At 42.3% G+C, this 18,817-nt stretch overlaps 2 protein-coding genes across 2 annotated transcripts in view; both read left to right on the top strand.

Annotated features, from left to right (window-relative positions):
* The window catches only part of GTF2IRD1 (GTF2I repeat domain containing 1), a 224,713-nt gene extending 217,632 nt beyond the window's left edge, over positions 1–7,081 (top strand). Inside the window, exons 25-26 of the mRNA XM_070735231.1 lie at positions 941–1,080; positions 6,814–7,081. Coding sequence (XP_070591332.1) covers positions 941–1,080; positions 6,814–6,882 — 209 coding nt within the window. The 3' untranslated portion in view covers positions 6,883–7,081. The remainder of the gene's footprint in view (positions 1–940; positions 1,081–6,813) is intronic.
* A 9,162-nt stretch (positions 7,082–16,243) lies between these two features.
* GTF2I (general transcription factor IIi) overlaps positions 16,244–18,817 on the top strand; it is a 98,287-nt gene continuing 95,713 nt past the window's right edge. The window contains 1 exon segment of the mRNA XM_070735230.1: positions 16,244–16,567. The gene's annotated coding sequence lies outside the window, so the exon portion shown is untranslated.

The raw sequence follows: 18,817 nt of genomic DNA on the forward strand, positions 1-18,817 counted from the left end.
TCACATTAGAGAAACATCTTTCAGCTGTGGCGAGGGGGGCGTTTGCCCAGGTTCGCCTGGTGCACCAGTTGCGGCCCTATTTGGACCGGGAGTCACTGCTCACAGTCACTCATGCCCTCATCACCTCGAGGCTCAACTACTGTAACGCTCTCGTGCAGAATGCAGCTGCGAGAGCAGTCATGGGCTTCCCTAGGTATGCCCATGTTACACCAACACTCCGCAGTCTGCATTGGTTGCCGATCAGCTTCTGATCACAATTCAAAGTGTTGGTTATGACCTATAAAGCCCTTCATGGCACCGGACCAGATTATCTCAGGGACCGCCTTCTGCTGGACGAATCCCAGCGACCAGTTAGGTCCCACAGAGTGGGTCTTCTCCGGGTCGTGTTAACTAAACAATGTCGCTTGGCGAGACCCAGGGGAAGAGCCTTCTCTGTGGCGGCCCCGGCCCTCTGGAACCAACTGCCCCCAGAGATTAGAATTGCCCCCACACTCCTTGCCTTTCGTAAGCTGCTTAAAACCCACCTCTGCCACCAGGCATGGGGGAATTGAGATACTCTTTCCCCCTAGGCCCTTACAATTTTATGCATGGTATGTCTATACGTATGTTTGGTTTTATAATAAGGGTTTTTAACTGTTTTAGTATTGGATTATTATTATGTGCTGTTTTATTGCTGTTGTTAGCCGCCCCGAGTCTGCGGAGAGGGGCGGCATACAAATCCAATAAATAAATAGGTAGGTAGGTAGGTAGGTAGGTAGGTAGGTAGGTAGATAGATAGATAGATAGATAATTAATTAATTATTAAATCCTGCTCTAGTACACCACTTCTCCATAGGTAATGTTCTGAAGGCTTGTCTATTACATTGGTGGAGATGACATTAGAGATGAAGAAGAAGAATCACCCCAATTAAATCTCTTGTTCTCCTTTGAATGCCACTAGAAAACAACAGCATCGTTCCTAAACGGAAGCGGAAGAGGATCTCAGAAGGGAATTCTGTCTCTTCCTCCTCGTCATCCTCCTCGTCGTCATCCTCGTCAAATCTAGAGTCCACCTCATCAACCAATCAGATCTCACTTGTGGTAAATATAATCATTGCAGCTTGGTTTTGAGGGAGGAGGGCATCGGTCTTTGTCTTATGAAAAGGATTTACTGTATTTTTCGGAGTATGGGACACACTCCCCCCCCCCTTTAAAAAGGCTGAAAATTTGGGTGCGTCTTGTACTCCAAATGTAGCTTTTTCGAAGCTTTTTTCCAGCCCTAACGAGGTGCTAAGAGTGAAGATATTTCTGTGTTTTGCCTGCTTTTTTCACTGCTACTCCAAAATCAGCTTTTTTTCAGCCCTAACAAGATGTTAATGAGTGAACCAATCTTCCCTGTTTTGCTTCCTTTTTTCATTGCTACTCCCTCCAGAAATCAGCCAAACCCACAGGCTGCTACTTATAGCAGCCTCACTAATTACCACAGCCCCACCCAACCACAGGTGGCCTCATTTTTTTCGATAATAATCTCTCAGTTGTTGTTGCCTATGCATCGCTATCCACATGCGTGGCTGTATCATTAACTCTTGTTCCGAATCCAAGGAGGAGCTAGATAATTGATCTCCTTCTGAGCTGTCTGCCACACTCTCCTCCTCCCTGTCACTCATGTCTTCTTGGTCAGAGGAGCCTTCATCAGCAGATTCCACCGGGGTCAAACCAGGCCTGCAGCATGTGAATGTCTCCCCCACATCCACAGTCCTTGGGGCAGGAGCTGGGCCAGAGCTAACCACAACACCTGTTTTGCTTCCTTTTTTCATTGCTACTCCCTCCAGAAATCAGCTGTACTGTAGAAGCTTTTTTTCAGCCCTAACAAGGTGCTAATGAGTGAAGGGATCTTCCATGCTTTGCCTGCTTTTTTCATTGCTTCTATCAGCTGTGCTTTAGAAGCTGTTTTTTAATCCCTCTCAAAACCAGCAAAATAATGCGCTGAACCTGATCAGACTAAAGATGCTAGCCAGGTGAGTACCTGGTAGGCAGATTTTTTTTCCTATTTTCCTCCCTGAAAACTAAAGTGCATCTTATACTCCAATGCATCTTATGCACGGGAAAATATGGTATATCCTGCAAAGCTACATCTAAGTTCACAGTAGTAAACATCTAAAATATAGTGCACTAGAGTGCCTTCTGTCCCCTGTCCTATTGCTCTCCTATATCTCCTATACCTTTCTTCTATTCCTATATCTCTTCTTCTATTCTTCTATTCTTTCATTGATATGTTCTATTACTATATCTTCTTTTCTATTATTTCTTAGATATATTTTACTATGAGTATCTCCTCTATAACCTTCATCATGTATTTTACTATGTGTATATAGATATACCCACTAAAACCCTCATTGTGTATTGTTCTGTCGGGCTCTCTGGCAGACTCCTCCCAAAAATTCACAGGTACAAATTTCAGACACACACACGTTTGAAAATTCAAAACAATGTTCTTTATAATGAAAATTCACTTAAACTAAGCCCTCTTTTGGTATAGCAAAGAGCACTGTCTCCAAACAAACTGGTAATTTGTACAAGTCCCTTATCAGTTCTGTGATACTTAGCTTGCAGCTGTGAGGCAATTCACAGTCCTTCTTCTTTCACAAAGTGAAACACACTTTGCTCTGGTTTAGTTTCAAAGCGGGGGAAAATCAGCACACAAAAGGTCAAAGTCAGTAAAGCAGTCACGAAACACAACGATCAGATAATCCTCCACAATGGCCAAACCCACAGGCTGCTATTTATAGCAGCCTCACTAATTACCACAGCCCCACCCAACCACAGGTGGCCTCATTTTCTTTGATAATAATCTCTCAGTTGTTGTTGCCTATGCATCGCTCTCCGCATGCGTGGCTGTATCATTAACTCTTGTTCTGAATGCAAGGAGGAGCTAGATAATTGATCTCCTTCTGAGCTGCCTGCCACACTCTCCTCCTCCCTGTCACTCATGTCTTCTTGGTCAGAGGAGCCTTCATCATCAGATTCCACCCGGGGCAAAACAGGCCTGCAGCATGTGGATGTCTCCCCCACATCCACAGTCCTTGGGGCAGGAGCAGGGCCAGAGTTAACCACAACATGTATTGGACTAACTAACTAACTAACTAACTAACTAACTAACTAACTAACTAACTAACTAACTAACAATAATAATAATAATAATAATAATAATAGGGGCCAGAACAAAAGCTGCTGCAAAGAGAGACAGGAGAACATCCATCCCCATTTCACATAGAAAAACTGACCAGACTGGTTGCTACTTCTTACTTGGACATTCAGGGTGTCCAGCAAACCTGGAAATCAGGGAATTATCAGGGAAATCGGTGGTTTGGGAAATATCAGGGAATTATCAGGGAATTAGTGAAAATAATGGAATAAATGAGGGGTGGTGGAAACAAACTGTATTAAAATGTTTTAAAGTCAGGGGAAAATCATATATATATATAAAAGGATCGCGCTGCCTGGCAGAGTCAAGCAAAAATGAGCATAACTGTGGCAACAATTTGCTTCCTCAGCTATCAATATTTCCCATGCGTAGCCATTTTGTATGATGTCATCTATGGCCGCACCTTAACCAGATTGCAAGTTACAGGGAAATTTCAGGGGAATATCAGGGGATTTCAAAATGCTTTCCCCCTGGACACCCTGACATTGCTTGTGAAAAGATGTCCTCCATCGCAGTGGAGACCACTGGCTAGAGACGAATTTCTCCTGAGCTGAGTTGATTTTGTTATTAAGAGGAACAAAACCTGAGGGCGAATTGAGGTTAAGTTCCCCTCTGCTGTCTCTTCAGCTGTTTGCTACCGCAGAGGGAGAGAGAAAGCTAGTCATCTAACTAAAATAGGAGCACCTAGCTCCTTCCCCGTCTTGTTTAATATAGTGGTATTTATTTATTTATTTATTGGATTTATATGCCGCCCCTCTCTGAAAACTCGGGGTGGCTAACAGCAATCATAATCCAATACTAAAAATGATTGAAAACCCATTAATATAAAAAACCAAACATACATACAGACATACCATGCATAAAATTGTAAAAGCCTAGGGAGAAAGGGAATATCTCAGTTCCCCCATGCCTGACGACAGAGGTGGGTTTTAAGTAGCTTACGAAAGGCAAGGAGGGTGGGGGGAATTCTAATCTCTGGGGGGAGTTGGTTCCAGAGGGCCGGGGCCGCCACAGAGAAGGCTCTTCCCCTGGGTCCCGCCAAGCGGCATTGTTTAGTTGACGGGACCCGGAGAAGACCCACTCTGTGGGACCTAACTGGTCATTGGGATTCGCGCAGCAGAAGGCGGTCCCTCTACTTACAAACTTAATTCGTTCCGTGACCAGGTTCTTAAGTAGAAAAGTTTGTAAGAAGAAGCAATTTTTCCCATAGGAATCAATGTAAAAGCAAACCATGTGTGCAATTGGGGAAACAACAGGGAGGGTGGAGGCCCTGTTTCCTCCCAGGAGATTCGTAGAGATGCCCCACAGAGGCTTCTCCCCACCTTTTCTGGCCCTGTTTCCTCCCAGGAGATTCTTAGAGAGACCCCATGGAGGCTTCTCCCTGCCTTTTCCGGTCACAGTTTCGAAGGCTCGAGTTTGTAAGTGGAAAATGGTTCTTGAGAAGAGGCAAAAAAATCTTGAACAACCGGTTCTTATCTAGAAACGTTTGTAAGTAGAGGCGTTCTTAGTTAGAGGCGCCACTGTATTTAGACAACTCCTTTGAGCAGATGCTGGTGTGGATGTAGACTTCAAGTGAGTGCTAATTTGAAAAGCATATTCTGAAAGGCGCAAGACGAGGGCCTCTGTGGTTGTACCTCCTTTGGCTACCAGAGAAGGCAGAGCTGTTCCTACCAGCCAGCGTATCAGGGTTCCACGCAGGAGTGGGTTCTACTTACTTTCCCCACTGGTTTGCATCACGACAGAAGTGCACATTTTGCATGCCAGTTCCCACGTGCAATTTTGTTTCCCTGCATGCTCAGTAGATTAAAATCAGCCCCAAAACATAGCTGAGCTGGAAGAAGGAATAAAGGTCAGTATAAACCTGGGGGGCGGGGGCGGGCAGAGGGAGCACCCTCTTTCAAGCGACAGAATAGGAAAAACCTTCCAAAAAGTTTTTTTTAAAGATCACCAAAAAAATAAAAAAATAAATGGTGGTGCCCACGGACCTGCACTGGCCAATCCAGTTCATCACCAGGGGGTCAATCCTAGTTTGGGCGAACTGGTCTGAATTGGAAGGAACTCACTTCTGGTTCCAAGTTTTGCAGACAAGTGAAAGTGATGGAGAAATAGACCTGGGTGAACCTGAGGAACCATCAGAGGGGGTTGATATACCAATGGGGGAGTGGTCCCAGTCAGAGGATGAAGAAGACATTAGAGTGGATGACCCACTCTTAGATGCTAGATACAGGAGGTTACTGAGAAGACAACAAAACGTGTATGGTAAAAGGAAATAAGCTTGCAGCTTTAACTCTTGGGGGTTTGATGCCAGTATAAAAGCAAAGGCTCTTGGGAAATTTGGGGTGGCTTTTCCACGTTGCTTCATTAGATGCTGTGTTAGAGTTGGGGTACTCAAAAATGTTCCTCCCGAAAACCTGATTTCTGCCTTGCTAAAAACTCTTTGCTAGATGCTGCATGACTGTTCGAAAATTGGTGAGCTTCAACTCCTTTCTTATCTCGTTTGGAATGCCATTAGGCCGAAGTTCCCAGAACCTAATCTGATCATTTCGCGGCAAAGAAAAAATACTCCCTGAACATTTTTTTTTTAAACCCCAAAGTGCTTTCTCCTTGTAATGCTGTGTTTTCAAATAAAGTATGATTTAAAGCTGAAAATAGTGAGTTTTAGCCATTGGCTTCAATCTGAAAGCCTGGGAACAGAACAGTGTGCCATATAGATTAAATAAATAAACATGGCAGAATAAGGCAGTTCATCTGACTAATTTTGGGGAGGGAGTTATTTTAAACAATATTTTATTTATTTATTTATTTATTTATTTATTTTATTGGATTTGTATGCCGCCCCTCTCCGCAGACTCGGGGCGGCTAACAACAATGATAAAAACAGCATGTAACAATCCAATTAATAAAACAACTAAAAACCCTTATTATAAAACCAAACATACACACAAACATACCATGCATAACTTGCAATGGCCTAGGGGGAAGGAATATCTTAACTCCCCCATGCCTGGCGGCATAAGTGAGTCTTGAGTAATTTACAAAAGACAGGGAGGGTGGGGGCAGATCTAATCTCCGGGGGGAGTTGGTTCCAGAGGGCCGGGGCCGCCACAGAGAAGGCTCTTCCCCTGGGGCCCGCCAAACGACATAGTTTAGTCGACGGGACCTGGAGAAGGCCAACTCTGTGGGACCTTATCGGTTGCTGGGATTCGTGCCGTAGCAGGCAGTTCCGGAGGTAATCTGGTCCAATGCCATGTAGGGCTTTAAAGGTCATGACCAACACTTTGAATTGTGACCGGAAACTGATCGACAGCCAAAGCAAGCCACGGAGTGTTGAAGAAACGTGGGCGAATCTTGGAAGCCCCACGACGGCTCTCGCGGCTGCGTTCTGCATGATCTGAAGTTTCCGAACACTTTTCAAAGGTAGGTTTATTTAATAGCACATGGTTTTTAAAAATCTGGAATGGTTTTTCAGCCAAACTCTTAAGCAACCCATAACAACCAAGGCTTCCTTAGAGGTAGCTATATGCAGAGTCTTCACTCAAGGCAGAAATTGCCCTGTGTTGGATTATTGAAATTTCTTCCTCCGGATAGACCATTTGTAATGCCTTTTTCTTCTTGTTTTGTCCCTGCAGCAGTGGCCGATGTACATGTTGGACTATGGGGGTCTCAATGTTCAGATCCCAGGACCTATGAATTATTGACACCTCACCTTCTGCAGCTGAACCTCAAACAGAAAAGAAAGAACTGCTCGTGATCTGTAATTTTTTTGTACACAATGTATATTCCAATATGTAACAATGCCTTTTAGTTTTTCCAATGATTTTTACACTATATTCCTGCCACCAGGGCCTTTTTAAATAAAAAAAAGAAAGGAAGTGTTGCCTTCCTCTTCAAAACAAATTGTTTTACAGTCATTCTTCTCCACGGCTGCATTTTTCAATGCATAATAAGGGTCAAGAGTTTCAAGATAAATGATCAAAGGCAACATGAGAAAATATTATTTTACTGAAAGAGTAGTAGATCCTTGGAACAAACTTCCAGCAGATGTGGTTGGTAAATCCACAGTAACTGAATTTAAACATGCCTGGGATAAACATATATCCATTGTAAGATAAAATACAGGAAATAGTATAAGGGCAGACTAGATGGACCATGAGGTCTTTTTCTGCCGTCAGTCTTCTATGTTTCTATAAATTGGTTATTTCCTAAGAACGAAAAACCAATGTTTATCCAACCAAATTGTCGATATACCAATGCTTATCCAACCAACTTATTGGTACGCCTATTCCTGGATAAAGAAGGTGTTGTGACTGTGAAACTTATTCAGGGGAAAGGCATTTCCAAAGGTATTATTATTATTATTATTATTATTATTATTAATTAGATTTGTATGGCGCCCCTCTCCGTAGACTCGGGGCGGCTTACAGCAATGGTAGCAATGAGGCAGGGTTGAAAAATGTAGGCTCTGTTTTGGCTACTGAAGGATTTTTAAAAAATAATAAATAGGTGCATTCAGCATATTGGAGGCATAATGCCTCTATCTTCCTGAAAAAACAGCACCAATTTAGGAAACTGGACTGAGGGTCAGCTGTGTACGAGGGTCGCCCAGAAAGTAATGCACCACATTTTTTTTCTTCAACAATTATTTATTCAACACAGTGAAACTTACACACAGGAAAGAATGATGTTTCTTCTACACTCCCAATTTTTCCACGTAATCTCCGTCCTGTTCTATGGGCTTTCTCCAGCGAGACACAAGGGCGTGTATGCCCTGTCGGTACCACTCCTTGTTCTAATGGCCTCATCTTCTGTTCTTCTGTTCTGTTCTTCTAATGGCCTCACCCTCTGTGCCCAGCGACTAACCGTACTTCTGTCGACTGCAGATTCTCCATAAACTGTACACAAACGTTTGTGAATGTTTCCAACAGTTTCTCAGCAGTGAGAAATTCAATGACGATACACTGCTTGTAGCGTACGTCACGTACAGACGCCATTTTGAAACACTGCTGTAGCTACGCTATCTGTCTTTGTTCAAACGCAAAATTTACACACGCACTCCTGACAATTCAAATAATATACAGTAAGACCTCACCTATCGCGGGTGTTACGTTCCAGACCCGGCCGCGATAGGTGAAATCCGCGATGGGGAATTTATCGACTGATAGTACTTATTTAAGTATTTATATTGTAATTGTTTGGTAAGTTTTCATTGTTTTAAGTGTTTACAAACCCTTCCCACACAGTATTTATTTTAGATACAGTATTTAAATACAGTACAGTATTTACAATTTTAGATATATATATATTTTTTAAAACCTGCCGATCGAGTTCCGCGGGCTGTTTAAATCTGCCAATCGACTTCTTCAGAAACCCGCGAACCAGCAAAGATCCGCGAATGATTTTTCTCATTAATAGTTCTTGAAAACCCGTGAAGTGAAGCCGCAGCAGGTGAAGTGCGATATAGCGAGGGACTACTGTATATCTAAAGTTTCACATTCATACCATTACTGTAAGCTGAGAAAGAAAATGTGGTGCATTACTTTCTGGGCGATTTTCGTAGGCAAAAGGAGGTATCTCCCCCTTAGTTCAACCCAGTTTGTTAATTTTGCCATCTTTCAGATAGGTGGACTTCAACTCCCAGAATTCCCGTCTTCTAATTCCTTGGCTTAATTCTGGGAAATAAAGTCTACCCATTTGAAAGTTGCCAAGGTTTACAAACACTTATTTAGCCTATATATATGACCAACACCTTCTCTTCTCTTTCTCAATTTCTTCCCACTGTCTGGGCCTTTGTCCCATTCCTAACCATGGTTATATCAAATGATTCTGGAAGATCTGAATCTACTCGTACAATTCTGGGTAGCTGACATTCATAGCAACAAAATTTTGGCTCTCAGTTTGGTTAGAGTTAGAGTCCATTACTAATTGGGCAGGACACGAACAGGCCACAACAATTGTATATTAGAGTGACACCTTGTCTTACAAACTTAATTGGTTCCAGGACAAGGTTCTTAAGGTGAAAAGTTTGTAAGACGAAATAATGTTTCCCATAGGAATCAATGGAAAAGCGATTAATGCGTGCAAGCCCAAAATTCACCCCTTTTGCCAGCCGAAGCGCCCATTTTTGCTGGGATTCCCCTGAGGCTCCCCTCCGTGGGAAACCCCACCTCCAGACTTCTGTGTTTTTGCGATGCTGCATAGGAATCACAGCAGGGGAATCCTAGCATTGCAAAAATGAGTGCTTAGCTGGCAACGGAAGTCCGGAGGTGGGGTTTCTCAGTGAAGGGAGCATCAGTGAAATTGCAGCAGCGCAAAAACCCAGAAGTCCGGAGGTGGGGTTTCCCATGGAGGGGGGCCTCAGGGCAATCCCAGCAGCGCAAAAACAGGTGCTTCGCTGGCAACGGAAGTCCGGAGGCGGGGCATCCCGACGGCAGTGGTGGGTTTGTAAGGTGAAAATAGTTTGTAAGAAGAGGCAAAAAAACCTTAAACCCCGGGTTTGTATCTCGAACAGTTTGTATGACGAGGTGTTTGTAAGACGAGGTATCACTGTATTTACATATTTATTAAACTTGCATGGCTGCCATCTTGCCTAAAGGCAACAGACAGGAAAAAAAAACACACTCTTGAATTTGTCTTCTGGGACATTTACATTTTCTTGGCAATAGTACAGAATAGCTTGCCATTGTCTTCTTCCAAGATGTATTTCCAGTCTAGGCCAAAAACCTTGGGGGATTTTTTGGGGTAAGCTGCCTCCACCCACTACTATTTTATCCAATCCGGCTTAATTTTTATTTTTTTCAAAATCAGGTCGGTGCTGCTGTCCCCTGCTTTAGCTGTCCAACTATCTCCTTTATTAATATCATTGGAAGGAATACTAGGAAGAAAACCAGATGCCAGTTGGAAACTACACGTGTGTTAAGAAAATAGATAGTGCTTCAAACAGTATAACACATCACTGATTTGTTTATTGTAGTTATGGATTAGCAGACCTCTGCAGTGATTAGGGCAGTGATTTTCAACCTTTTTTGAGCCGCGGCACATTTTTTACATTTTAAAATCCTGGGGCACACCGCCAACCAAAATGACACAAAATGACACCCTAAGACACTCTCCTCCCTTTTTCCATCCGTCTCCTCCCCACCCTTGTGTGTGTATACACGCTCTTGAACCATTTCCAAAACAGGTGGGGGGTTCTCTCTTATTCTTTGGGTGCTTTTTATCATATGCTTTAAATCAAGAGTCACTTCTCTCTCTTTTGTTTCTCTCTCTTTCCTCTCGTTCTCTGTCTCAATCATTTTCTCATTTCTCTTTTTTCCTCCCCTTTTTGCTAATTTCTCTCTCCCTTCCTCTCCTCTCTCTCTCTCTCTCTTGCTTTCTCTCGCTTTCTTTCTGTCTCTCTCTCTTGCTTTTTCTCTCTCTCACTCTTGCTTTCTCTGTTTCTCTCTCTCTTTCTCTCTCTCTTGCTTTCTTTCTCTCTCTCTCTCCCTTTCTTTCTTTCTCTCTCTCTCTCTCTCTCTCTCAGCAAAAAGTTGCGAGACCTGAACCTGAGCTTCCTTCTTTGCGGCACACCTGACCATGTTTCGCGGCACACTGGTTGAAAAACACTGGATTAGGGAACAATTGTGCAGTTTGTTAAAGCTATATTTATTTAAAACTCGCTACCAACCCAGCCCTCTTCGGTTGCAACTAAACTGAGGGAGTTGCGCAAGTATCTGAAGGCATCCCATTTATCTTATTTCTAGTTCTACTTTATTTCTTCCAAGAAAAATGATGTCCATAAAAGAAAGCCCAAATTGAACAGGTAGTGACCGTAATTGGGACTGGATTGTCCTTCACTAAATTTAACAGATTAACAGAGTTAATTGAACAGGTAAAAACTAATTGGATCTGTTCTGTTAGGCTCTCTGGTAGACTTCTCCCAAAAATTCACAGGTACAAATTTCAGACACACACACATGTTTGAAAATTCAAAACAATGTTCTTTATAATGAAAAGTCACTTAAACTAAGCCCTCTTTTGGTATAGCAAACAAACTGGTAATTTGTACAAGTCCCTTATCAGTTCTGAGATACTTAGCTTGCAGCTGTGAGGCAATTCACAGTCCTCCTTCTTTCACAAAGTGAAACACACTTTGCTCTGGTTTAGTTTCAAAGCGGGGGAAAATCAGCACACAAAAGGTCAAAGTCAGTAAAGCAGTCACGAAACACAAGGATCAGATAATCCTCCACAATGGCCAAACCCACAGGCTGCTATTTATAGCAGCCTCACTAATTACCACAGCCCCACCCAACCACAGATGGCCTCATTTTCTTTCATAATAATCTCTCAGTTGTTGCTGCCTATGCATCGCTCTCCACATGCGTGGCTGTATCATTAACTCTTGTTCTGAATCCAAGGAGGAGCTAGATAATTGATCTCCTTCTGAGCTGTCTGCCACACTGTCCTCCTCCCTGTCACTCATGTCTTCTTGGTCAGAGGAGCCTTCATCAGCCGATTCCACCGGGGGGGGGGCAAAACAGGCCTGCAGCATGTGGATGTCTCCCCCACATCCACAGTCCTTGGGGCAGGAGCTGGGCCAGAGCTAACCACAACAAGTCCATAAAAGAAAGCCCAAATTAAACAGGTAGTGACCCTAATTGGGACTATACTGTCCTTCACTAAATTTAACAGATTAACAGAGTTAATTGAACAGGTAAAAACTAATTGGATCTAGAATGTCCTTCACTAAATTTAACTGATTAACAGAGTTGGAAGGAACATTGTAGGTCATCTAGTGCAATCCCCTGCCCAAGCAGGAGACACTATACTATATCTGCCTCTATTCTAGGATTGAACTCACAACGTCCTGATTGTAAGGCAAGAACTGTACCTCTAGGCCACAGCAGCTGTCCTAGAGGTGCAGCTAAATGATGAAGTTACAAAACGATCTCGCTCCATTGGTTTTTGTATACAAATATCACACAGAACCGCAGACAATCTTTATTATTCTCTGCAAGGCTTTATCAGTCTAAGCATAAGGTGCCCAATTTTGGCAATTTTTAAGACCTATGGACGTTGAAGTTCCCAAGTCTTAAAGTTGCCAAGCTTGAACACCCTGAGCCAAGCAAAGCAGGGAGGCTGCATTCCCGACAGAAATTCCCAAATTGTCTTTATAATTGTGACAGTTCATTTAGTGTTCCTCCATCCAGTCCCTGCACCCAGGAATTCTGGACTGCAATGGAGACCATTTTGAAATCACTAATGGTTTCATTTAAATGTCAACCTTATGAAGAATTTTGAGAACTAAATCTTGGTTCACTATTTTATTACTGTACATATATATAATTTTGTCACAGAAAGTCAAGAATTTTGAAAGGTGTTTTGGCTAAACAAGACCTTTGAACCAATAAGGTCTTGTTTCAAGAAGAGCCAGACAGTATGTATGATCAGCTACATTGTAAATCAGTGTTTTCCAACAGTTGCCATTTTAAGATGTGTGGATTTGAACTCCAACATCTTAAAATGGTGAAAGGAAACACTGATTTACAATGAAGGTACAAGAAAAAAAATGTACTGGGAAAGACTCTAAATCCAGGATATACAATATGAGCATTATCCAAAACCCCAGGAGGACAACAGATTACCAGGCCTTACTGTAAACAGTAAAAATATGCTAAGGTGTCATTGACATGTCAATGGATTCCCATCTTTGCAGCAAGTAATTTCATTACCAAAAAAAGTTGTTCATAGAGCTTAATTTATTGACTGCAGTTAATAAACAGCGTGCAAGTAGCTGAACATATTTGAAGTGCTGGGGTTTTCTCCAGGACAAGTCATGATGTAGATCAAAACAAAAATTCATTTTTTTCCTGCATTGGATCAGCTGTTAATCTCTGGGCACAGGAGACTATAGGAAAGCCATAGACATAGCAGCTTTGCTAAAAGGGAACTGAGCTGTATCCAGGGATGTATAGGGTGTGTGAATGTCAAATAGTGTGGCTGAGACTGTATGGTGTAAACTAGTACTATGAGTAAATGATGTTAACGATGTGTAGTTTTTAAAAAAATTAATTCTGAGATATGAATTGCCCTGTAGCACCAAAATAGCAAGAGAAAAAAGGATAAAAATGTCATTTCCCAAAAAATAATATTCCACAATTGTAAAGAGTCCATGAAAGTCCAAAAACCATTTTTATGCCAACTCCTTTTCTTGTTTGCCATTTTTATTTCTGAAACTAATTTGGCAATTGTGGATAGGAGAGCCTTTGCGCAACTTCACGTAGTACGCCAATTTATTTGATTGTACCCTTTTCTGATTATGAGGCCATGTGCTCAGTCACTCAGGCCTGGGTCATTTACCACTTGGATTGCAACACAGTCTTTTCAAGTTACCCTTGAAAAGTATTTGGGATACAATTCTGGAGGTCCCACGTATGTAACACCACTGTTACGCAAGCTGTACTGGAGATAGCAGAATAGAAGAGAAAACTGGAGAAGATAACAAAATACAAAAACCTGCAAGTAGAAATAGAACAATTGTGGCAAAAGAAAGCAAAGTAATAGTAATAGATGCCTTGGGTTCGATCTCAAAACAACTGGAGCACCACTTGAACACCAGCAGCGTTTATAAAATCACCATCACTCAATTGCAAATGGCAGCTTTACTTGGAACAGTTTACATCCTATACCAGGGGTGTCAAACTCAATTTCATTGATGGACGTATCAGGATTGTGTTTGACCTCGTGGGTCTGGGGTGGGCATAGCCAGCTCAATGTCACTCATGTTGGGGGCACCTGTGGGGGCCCTAGCGATCTGCCAGTGAAAACGGGCTCCTGAGCTAGGTTTTTGGCTGTGATGGTCTCCTGCAACACTCTGCCAGCAAAAATGGAGCTCGGGAGAGCTGTGTGCACCCCTCCAAAGCTCCATTTTTGTTAGCAGAGGCACTGTGGGCCAGCTCTTTGTGGTTTTCAGGGTGGCCCCATGGGCCAGACCTAAGCAACCCGTGGGCTGAATCTAGCTCCCAGGCCTGCACCAAACAACATCTGCATTGGGAAGGACTGGATAGGTGGATTAAAATGCTTAAATCCAGCCTAAACATCTGGCTAATTGTGTGACCAACCATCATTATAATGTATTGAATTAGTATGGTGACTTCTGGGCAACTCATAGCAATCAAAGAAATGAACGCTGGCTTGGTGACTTTGTGCCAGTGGCCCTCTTTCAGCCCAATCCATCTCCCAGCCTTGTAGTGGGGAAAATAGGAGGAAATAGTACATATATATTTTGCCACCTTGAGTTATTTATGAAAAATAAATGACAATAAAACAAATCAAAGATAACAAGATCAGATAGAATGAAGTGAGGGATCTCAGTAACAGTTCTGATTTCCCAGTCTGAATATACTTTTAATTTTTATAAGGTTGCTAAACTTAAGTCAACCTCCACCCCCCCCCCCCCGCCCCCATGAAATTAAAAGACAAAATTCAGTCAGCAGATTGGTAATGAAGACTTGGCTAAGTCAGAATACAATTTATTTTATTGTTAAAAAAATATTACTAATTGTAAATATTGTGTAAGGCAAACAAGTACCTCTGGAACATGCTAGGAAAGATACAAGCTGTATTATAAATGATTATAAATTAATTATAGAAACACGCATAGTAATTGTACTATGTCAATACTATCACACTACAGTATATTATTAGGGTGGAGTTACACTTGAAACAATTCATTAGGTTAACACTGTTTTTAATATAAAGCAGAGTAACAGCATCCATTCCCTGTCTTGTTTTAAAAATCAACATGCAATTCTATCTTGTTTTAAATAGACCCGAAAATATTATCTATTTATATTGTTATACAGTATTTAGAAATGTAAATGTTATAAAAAGCATAGAACTGCAGTTGTAACATTTTTAAATAAGTAATTTTTTTAATAATACATTTTTATTGATTGTATTGGACAAAAAAAATAAAAATAACACATACACACTACATTTAGCACAATGCTGTGATCCATGCTCCCACCACCCAACATTCAAACCTCTCCACCAAAATGAGGGTGTACCTTATTTATAACATTTTAAACTAAGAACATTACAATATTTACATATTATAGAGTGATTCCAATTTATTCTTTATTCCTTGGTCTCGAATTCTACTGACCATATAACCTCTAACCCTGTCCCATCAGTCCCTGCAATTTATTTTCATTAATCGTATTCATCTTTATATCCATAATTTCAATGGGCGACTTCTTGAAGCAGAAGGCAAATGATCATTCCTAAAAAACTAAATATAGTCGGTCAAAATTGGGTCCAGTCCTTATGACCTTGAGAGAAAAATACTATACTTTTGAAGTGTTTTGGTTTTTTTTTTAATGCTTGGATTTAATTTCATTTTTTCGTAAATAGACGACAGCCAGACATGAGGCAAAACACTACTGAGCCCTTGTCGTTTTTATTAAGAGCAACTGTAATGAGAAAAAGGTGATTCTGCCCGTCCTCAGAATCCATGGAGGACGTGGAAGGAAAGACCTCCTTTTTGAGGCCTTCCTCTCCCCTCGCCAAATCTCCGGCCTCTGCAAGATTTCCTCACTGTGCAGCGAGAAGCATTGTGTGGGACACGTTAGGTCTGTCAAGTTCCTCCACCTCACAAAAAAGGTGTGCAAAGGGTGTGCGTGTGTGGTGTGTGTGCATTTTTAAAATACTCCAGGTTTTAGGGGGGGGACTGCAGCCCCTTCCCCGCGCCTTTATTGCCTGCAGGGAGCTCTTCCCGTCGGAAGGCCTTAGCTGATCGCCTCGGCTGCCTGAGCTACAGTAATCTTCCTACAGACACGGTTGTCTCTTCCCCCGCCACCTCCCCCACCCTCTATGCGCAGCCATGTTTTTTTCCCACCCTCCCATTCCTCAATGAGTCTCTCTGGTCCTGAAGAAAAAAAGAGGCCAGCGTAGCCTTTCCAAGCACGGTCCGCGCGCGGGGCTTTCTGGGAGTAGTAGTCCTCCCTTCCCCTCCCCGCCGCTCGGAGGGGCTCGGGGAGAACTACGTTGCCCGAAGTAATTCCGCGGAGGAGACGCATGCGCAGAGGCGGGTTGGAGGAGAAGGAGAGGGGGGAGAAAAAAAAAAGACCACCCTCGCCCTAGTCAGCCTCTATCCCCCCCTCCCCCCACCTTCTGCTCGGTTCTGGGTTCAGGGTGAGCCGTTGAGCCGAGGCCCGCGCGCCGCCCGAGACTTGAGGAACGAAGAGGGAGGAAGAAGCAAGCCGAGCGCGGGAGAGCCGAGTCGGGAGCCTCCAGCCGAGCGGCCTGCATTGTTTTTCGTGAGGGTGGAAGCGCGGAGGGACGGGGACGGGCTACCCTCCCCCACCCCTTCTCCCCCCTCCCGCCCCCGCGACTCCGGAGCGACGAGTGAGTGGGGGAGGGGAAGAGTTCGTGGGGGGGCAGAAGAGGGGGGGGGCTCGGGGAGCGAACGGCTTCTTTCTCCTCACGTTCCCCCTCCTTACCCCCACATGAGGGGGGGGCGAGCGGGGGGGGTGTCGAAAGGGAACTTTCTCAGACATTTTTCCGTAGGCGCGTGGAGGGGGAGGGTGAAAGGGCCCCTCCCTCGCGCGGTTGGCGGTGGGGGAGGACGCGTGCGTGGAACTTAATTGGCTCTTTTACCTCACAACGGGCTCGGTAGTGGTGGCGGTGGTTGGGGAGACAATCCATTTTGATTCGTTTTTGCTCAATGGTCACTACCATCATCATTATCCTTTCCCCCTTCCTTATCCCTCTCACTTAACTTCCCACACTATTTCTGCCTACTTCGGTGGGGAAGGGTTTCCTCCACTTTTTATATTTTTATTTTAAATCTTCCTCCCCCCTCCAAAAAAAGCCCCTTCATGGAAAACGAGTGTCGCCCTTGTTGCGTTTTTCGGGCCCGATTTTTCTTAGCTTAAAAAGGGGCGATCTGAGGGATTCTCATGACTTCCCCACCGCGGTGGCTGTAGGTGTTTTGTTGGTTTTCGAAAGCCTTCTCCCATTTTCATTTGGAGGGTGGGGAAAGTATATTCTTTATTAAAAATGCAATCCATTTCTCCTCCCCCCCCCCCTAAAAAGGTTGGAAGTGCGTTAAAAAAATATTATATACTTCGCTTCCCTCATACTTACTAGCTATATATTTTCCATTGAGCGGATTCATTTTTAGAGTCTGGGATAGTAGTAGTGTGGTAGAGCATATAGTGGTTTTTATACAATTTTTCTTCTTTGTCACAGACTTTAATTAATTAATTAATTAATTGAATTTATAGGCCATCCCTCTCCAAATAGACTCAGAGCAGCATACAACAATAAAAATATAATAATAAAAATACAGTTTAAAACTCCAATATAAAAAAACAGATGATGATTTTTTTTATTATATGCCTTTTAATTCTATTTGTCATTCTAAAGAGTGGGATCTATACTATTAAGTAAATTAAATAAAATTTCCAATTCTCCCACTGTTGCTTGTTGTTTAGGAAGGGGATTGTTTTGAAAACATTTCAGTTTAAAAGTTTCAACTCCTGCCCTTTCTGAGAAAATAGAATAAAACATGCAAGGATTTCAAACAGTAGCACTAAGCCTTTCTTTCTGAAAAATTGGGGATAAAGATAAAATTATTTATATTAGTGCTAATAATTAATATAAATTATTCAGAAAGTCCCTTTGGAAAGGAGTTAAAGTAAACTGTCAGAAAAAATTGATGCAAGGGCTCCCCCAATGGCCTAATGATTGTAATTGATAATTTTGCATCAAAATGTAGCTCTTTATTGGAAGCAAGCAAGCACAATTAGGATTATTATAATTATTGAGGTTTCCTCTGGAAAATCAACAAGGCATGCTGGAAAAATTATTCTATTTTCTTTCACAGACCTAAGTTCCTGTTAAAAAGGGTTTTACTTCCTTCCTTATTTTTTATTTATTTACATTCCACTTCTGTTATGTCTATAAATAACTCAAGGCAGCAAATATACACAGTACTGTTTCCTTCTGTTTTCCCCACAACAATCCTGTGAAGTGAGTTGGGCTGAGAGAGAGCAATTGGCCCAAAATCAGCTTTCATGGCCAAGGTGTGGAACTAGAACTCAACAGTCTGGTTTCTATTCTGATGCCTCACCCTGTAGACTGAACTCTTTCTATATGGAAAAATATGTATCTTGAGCAGTTGGGTAAAAAATTCTTGACATGAAATGGAGAGTGTTTACTTTTCCTCATTCTTTTAATCTCCATGTCCACTTTCCTTATTGTAGCAGAATTTTTGTGACCAATTTGGTTGAGGGGTTATCTCTTAGTATTATGCTATTTTTACTATCCTCAGCAATATTGAAGCCTTGGCCTTTTTTGCCAAAAGGACAGGAGAAGTAGAGAAGACATTTTTAATGAGTTTTCTTCAAACTCTTTTTCTGTTGTCCAGAGAAAGCTTCTTCAGCCAACTTTCCAAAGGGAAGTTGAATACCTATTTTGAGAAAGGGCAATGAAGCATTTTCATTTTAAATAAATCAGGGAGGTATTTGTAACTATTTACCATGAATGGTCATTTAGTGGTCCTTTACTATTTTCTTTTTAAAACTGACTATATTTGAATATGAACATCTTCCACATACAGTGGTACCTCGTGATACGAACCCCTCATGATAT

Source organism: Erythrolamprus reginae, chromosome 1, assembly GCF_031021105.1.
Source record: "Erythrolamprus reginae isolate rEryReg1 chromosome 1, rEryReg1.hap1, whole genome shotgun sequence".
In the NCBI taxonomy this organism is placed as follows: domain Eukaryota; kingdom Metazoa; phylum Chordata; class Lepidosauria; order Squamata; family Dipsadidae; genus Erythrolamprus; species Erythrolamprus reginae.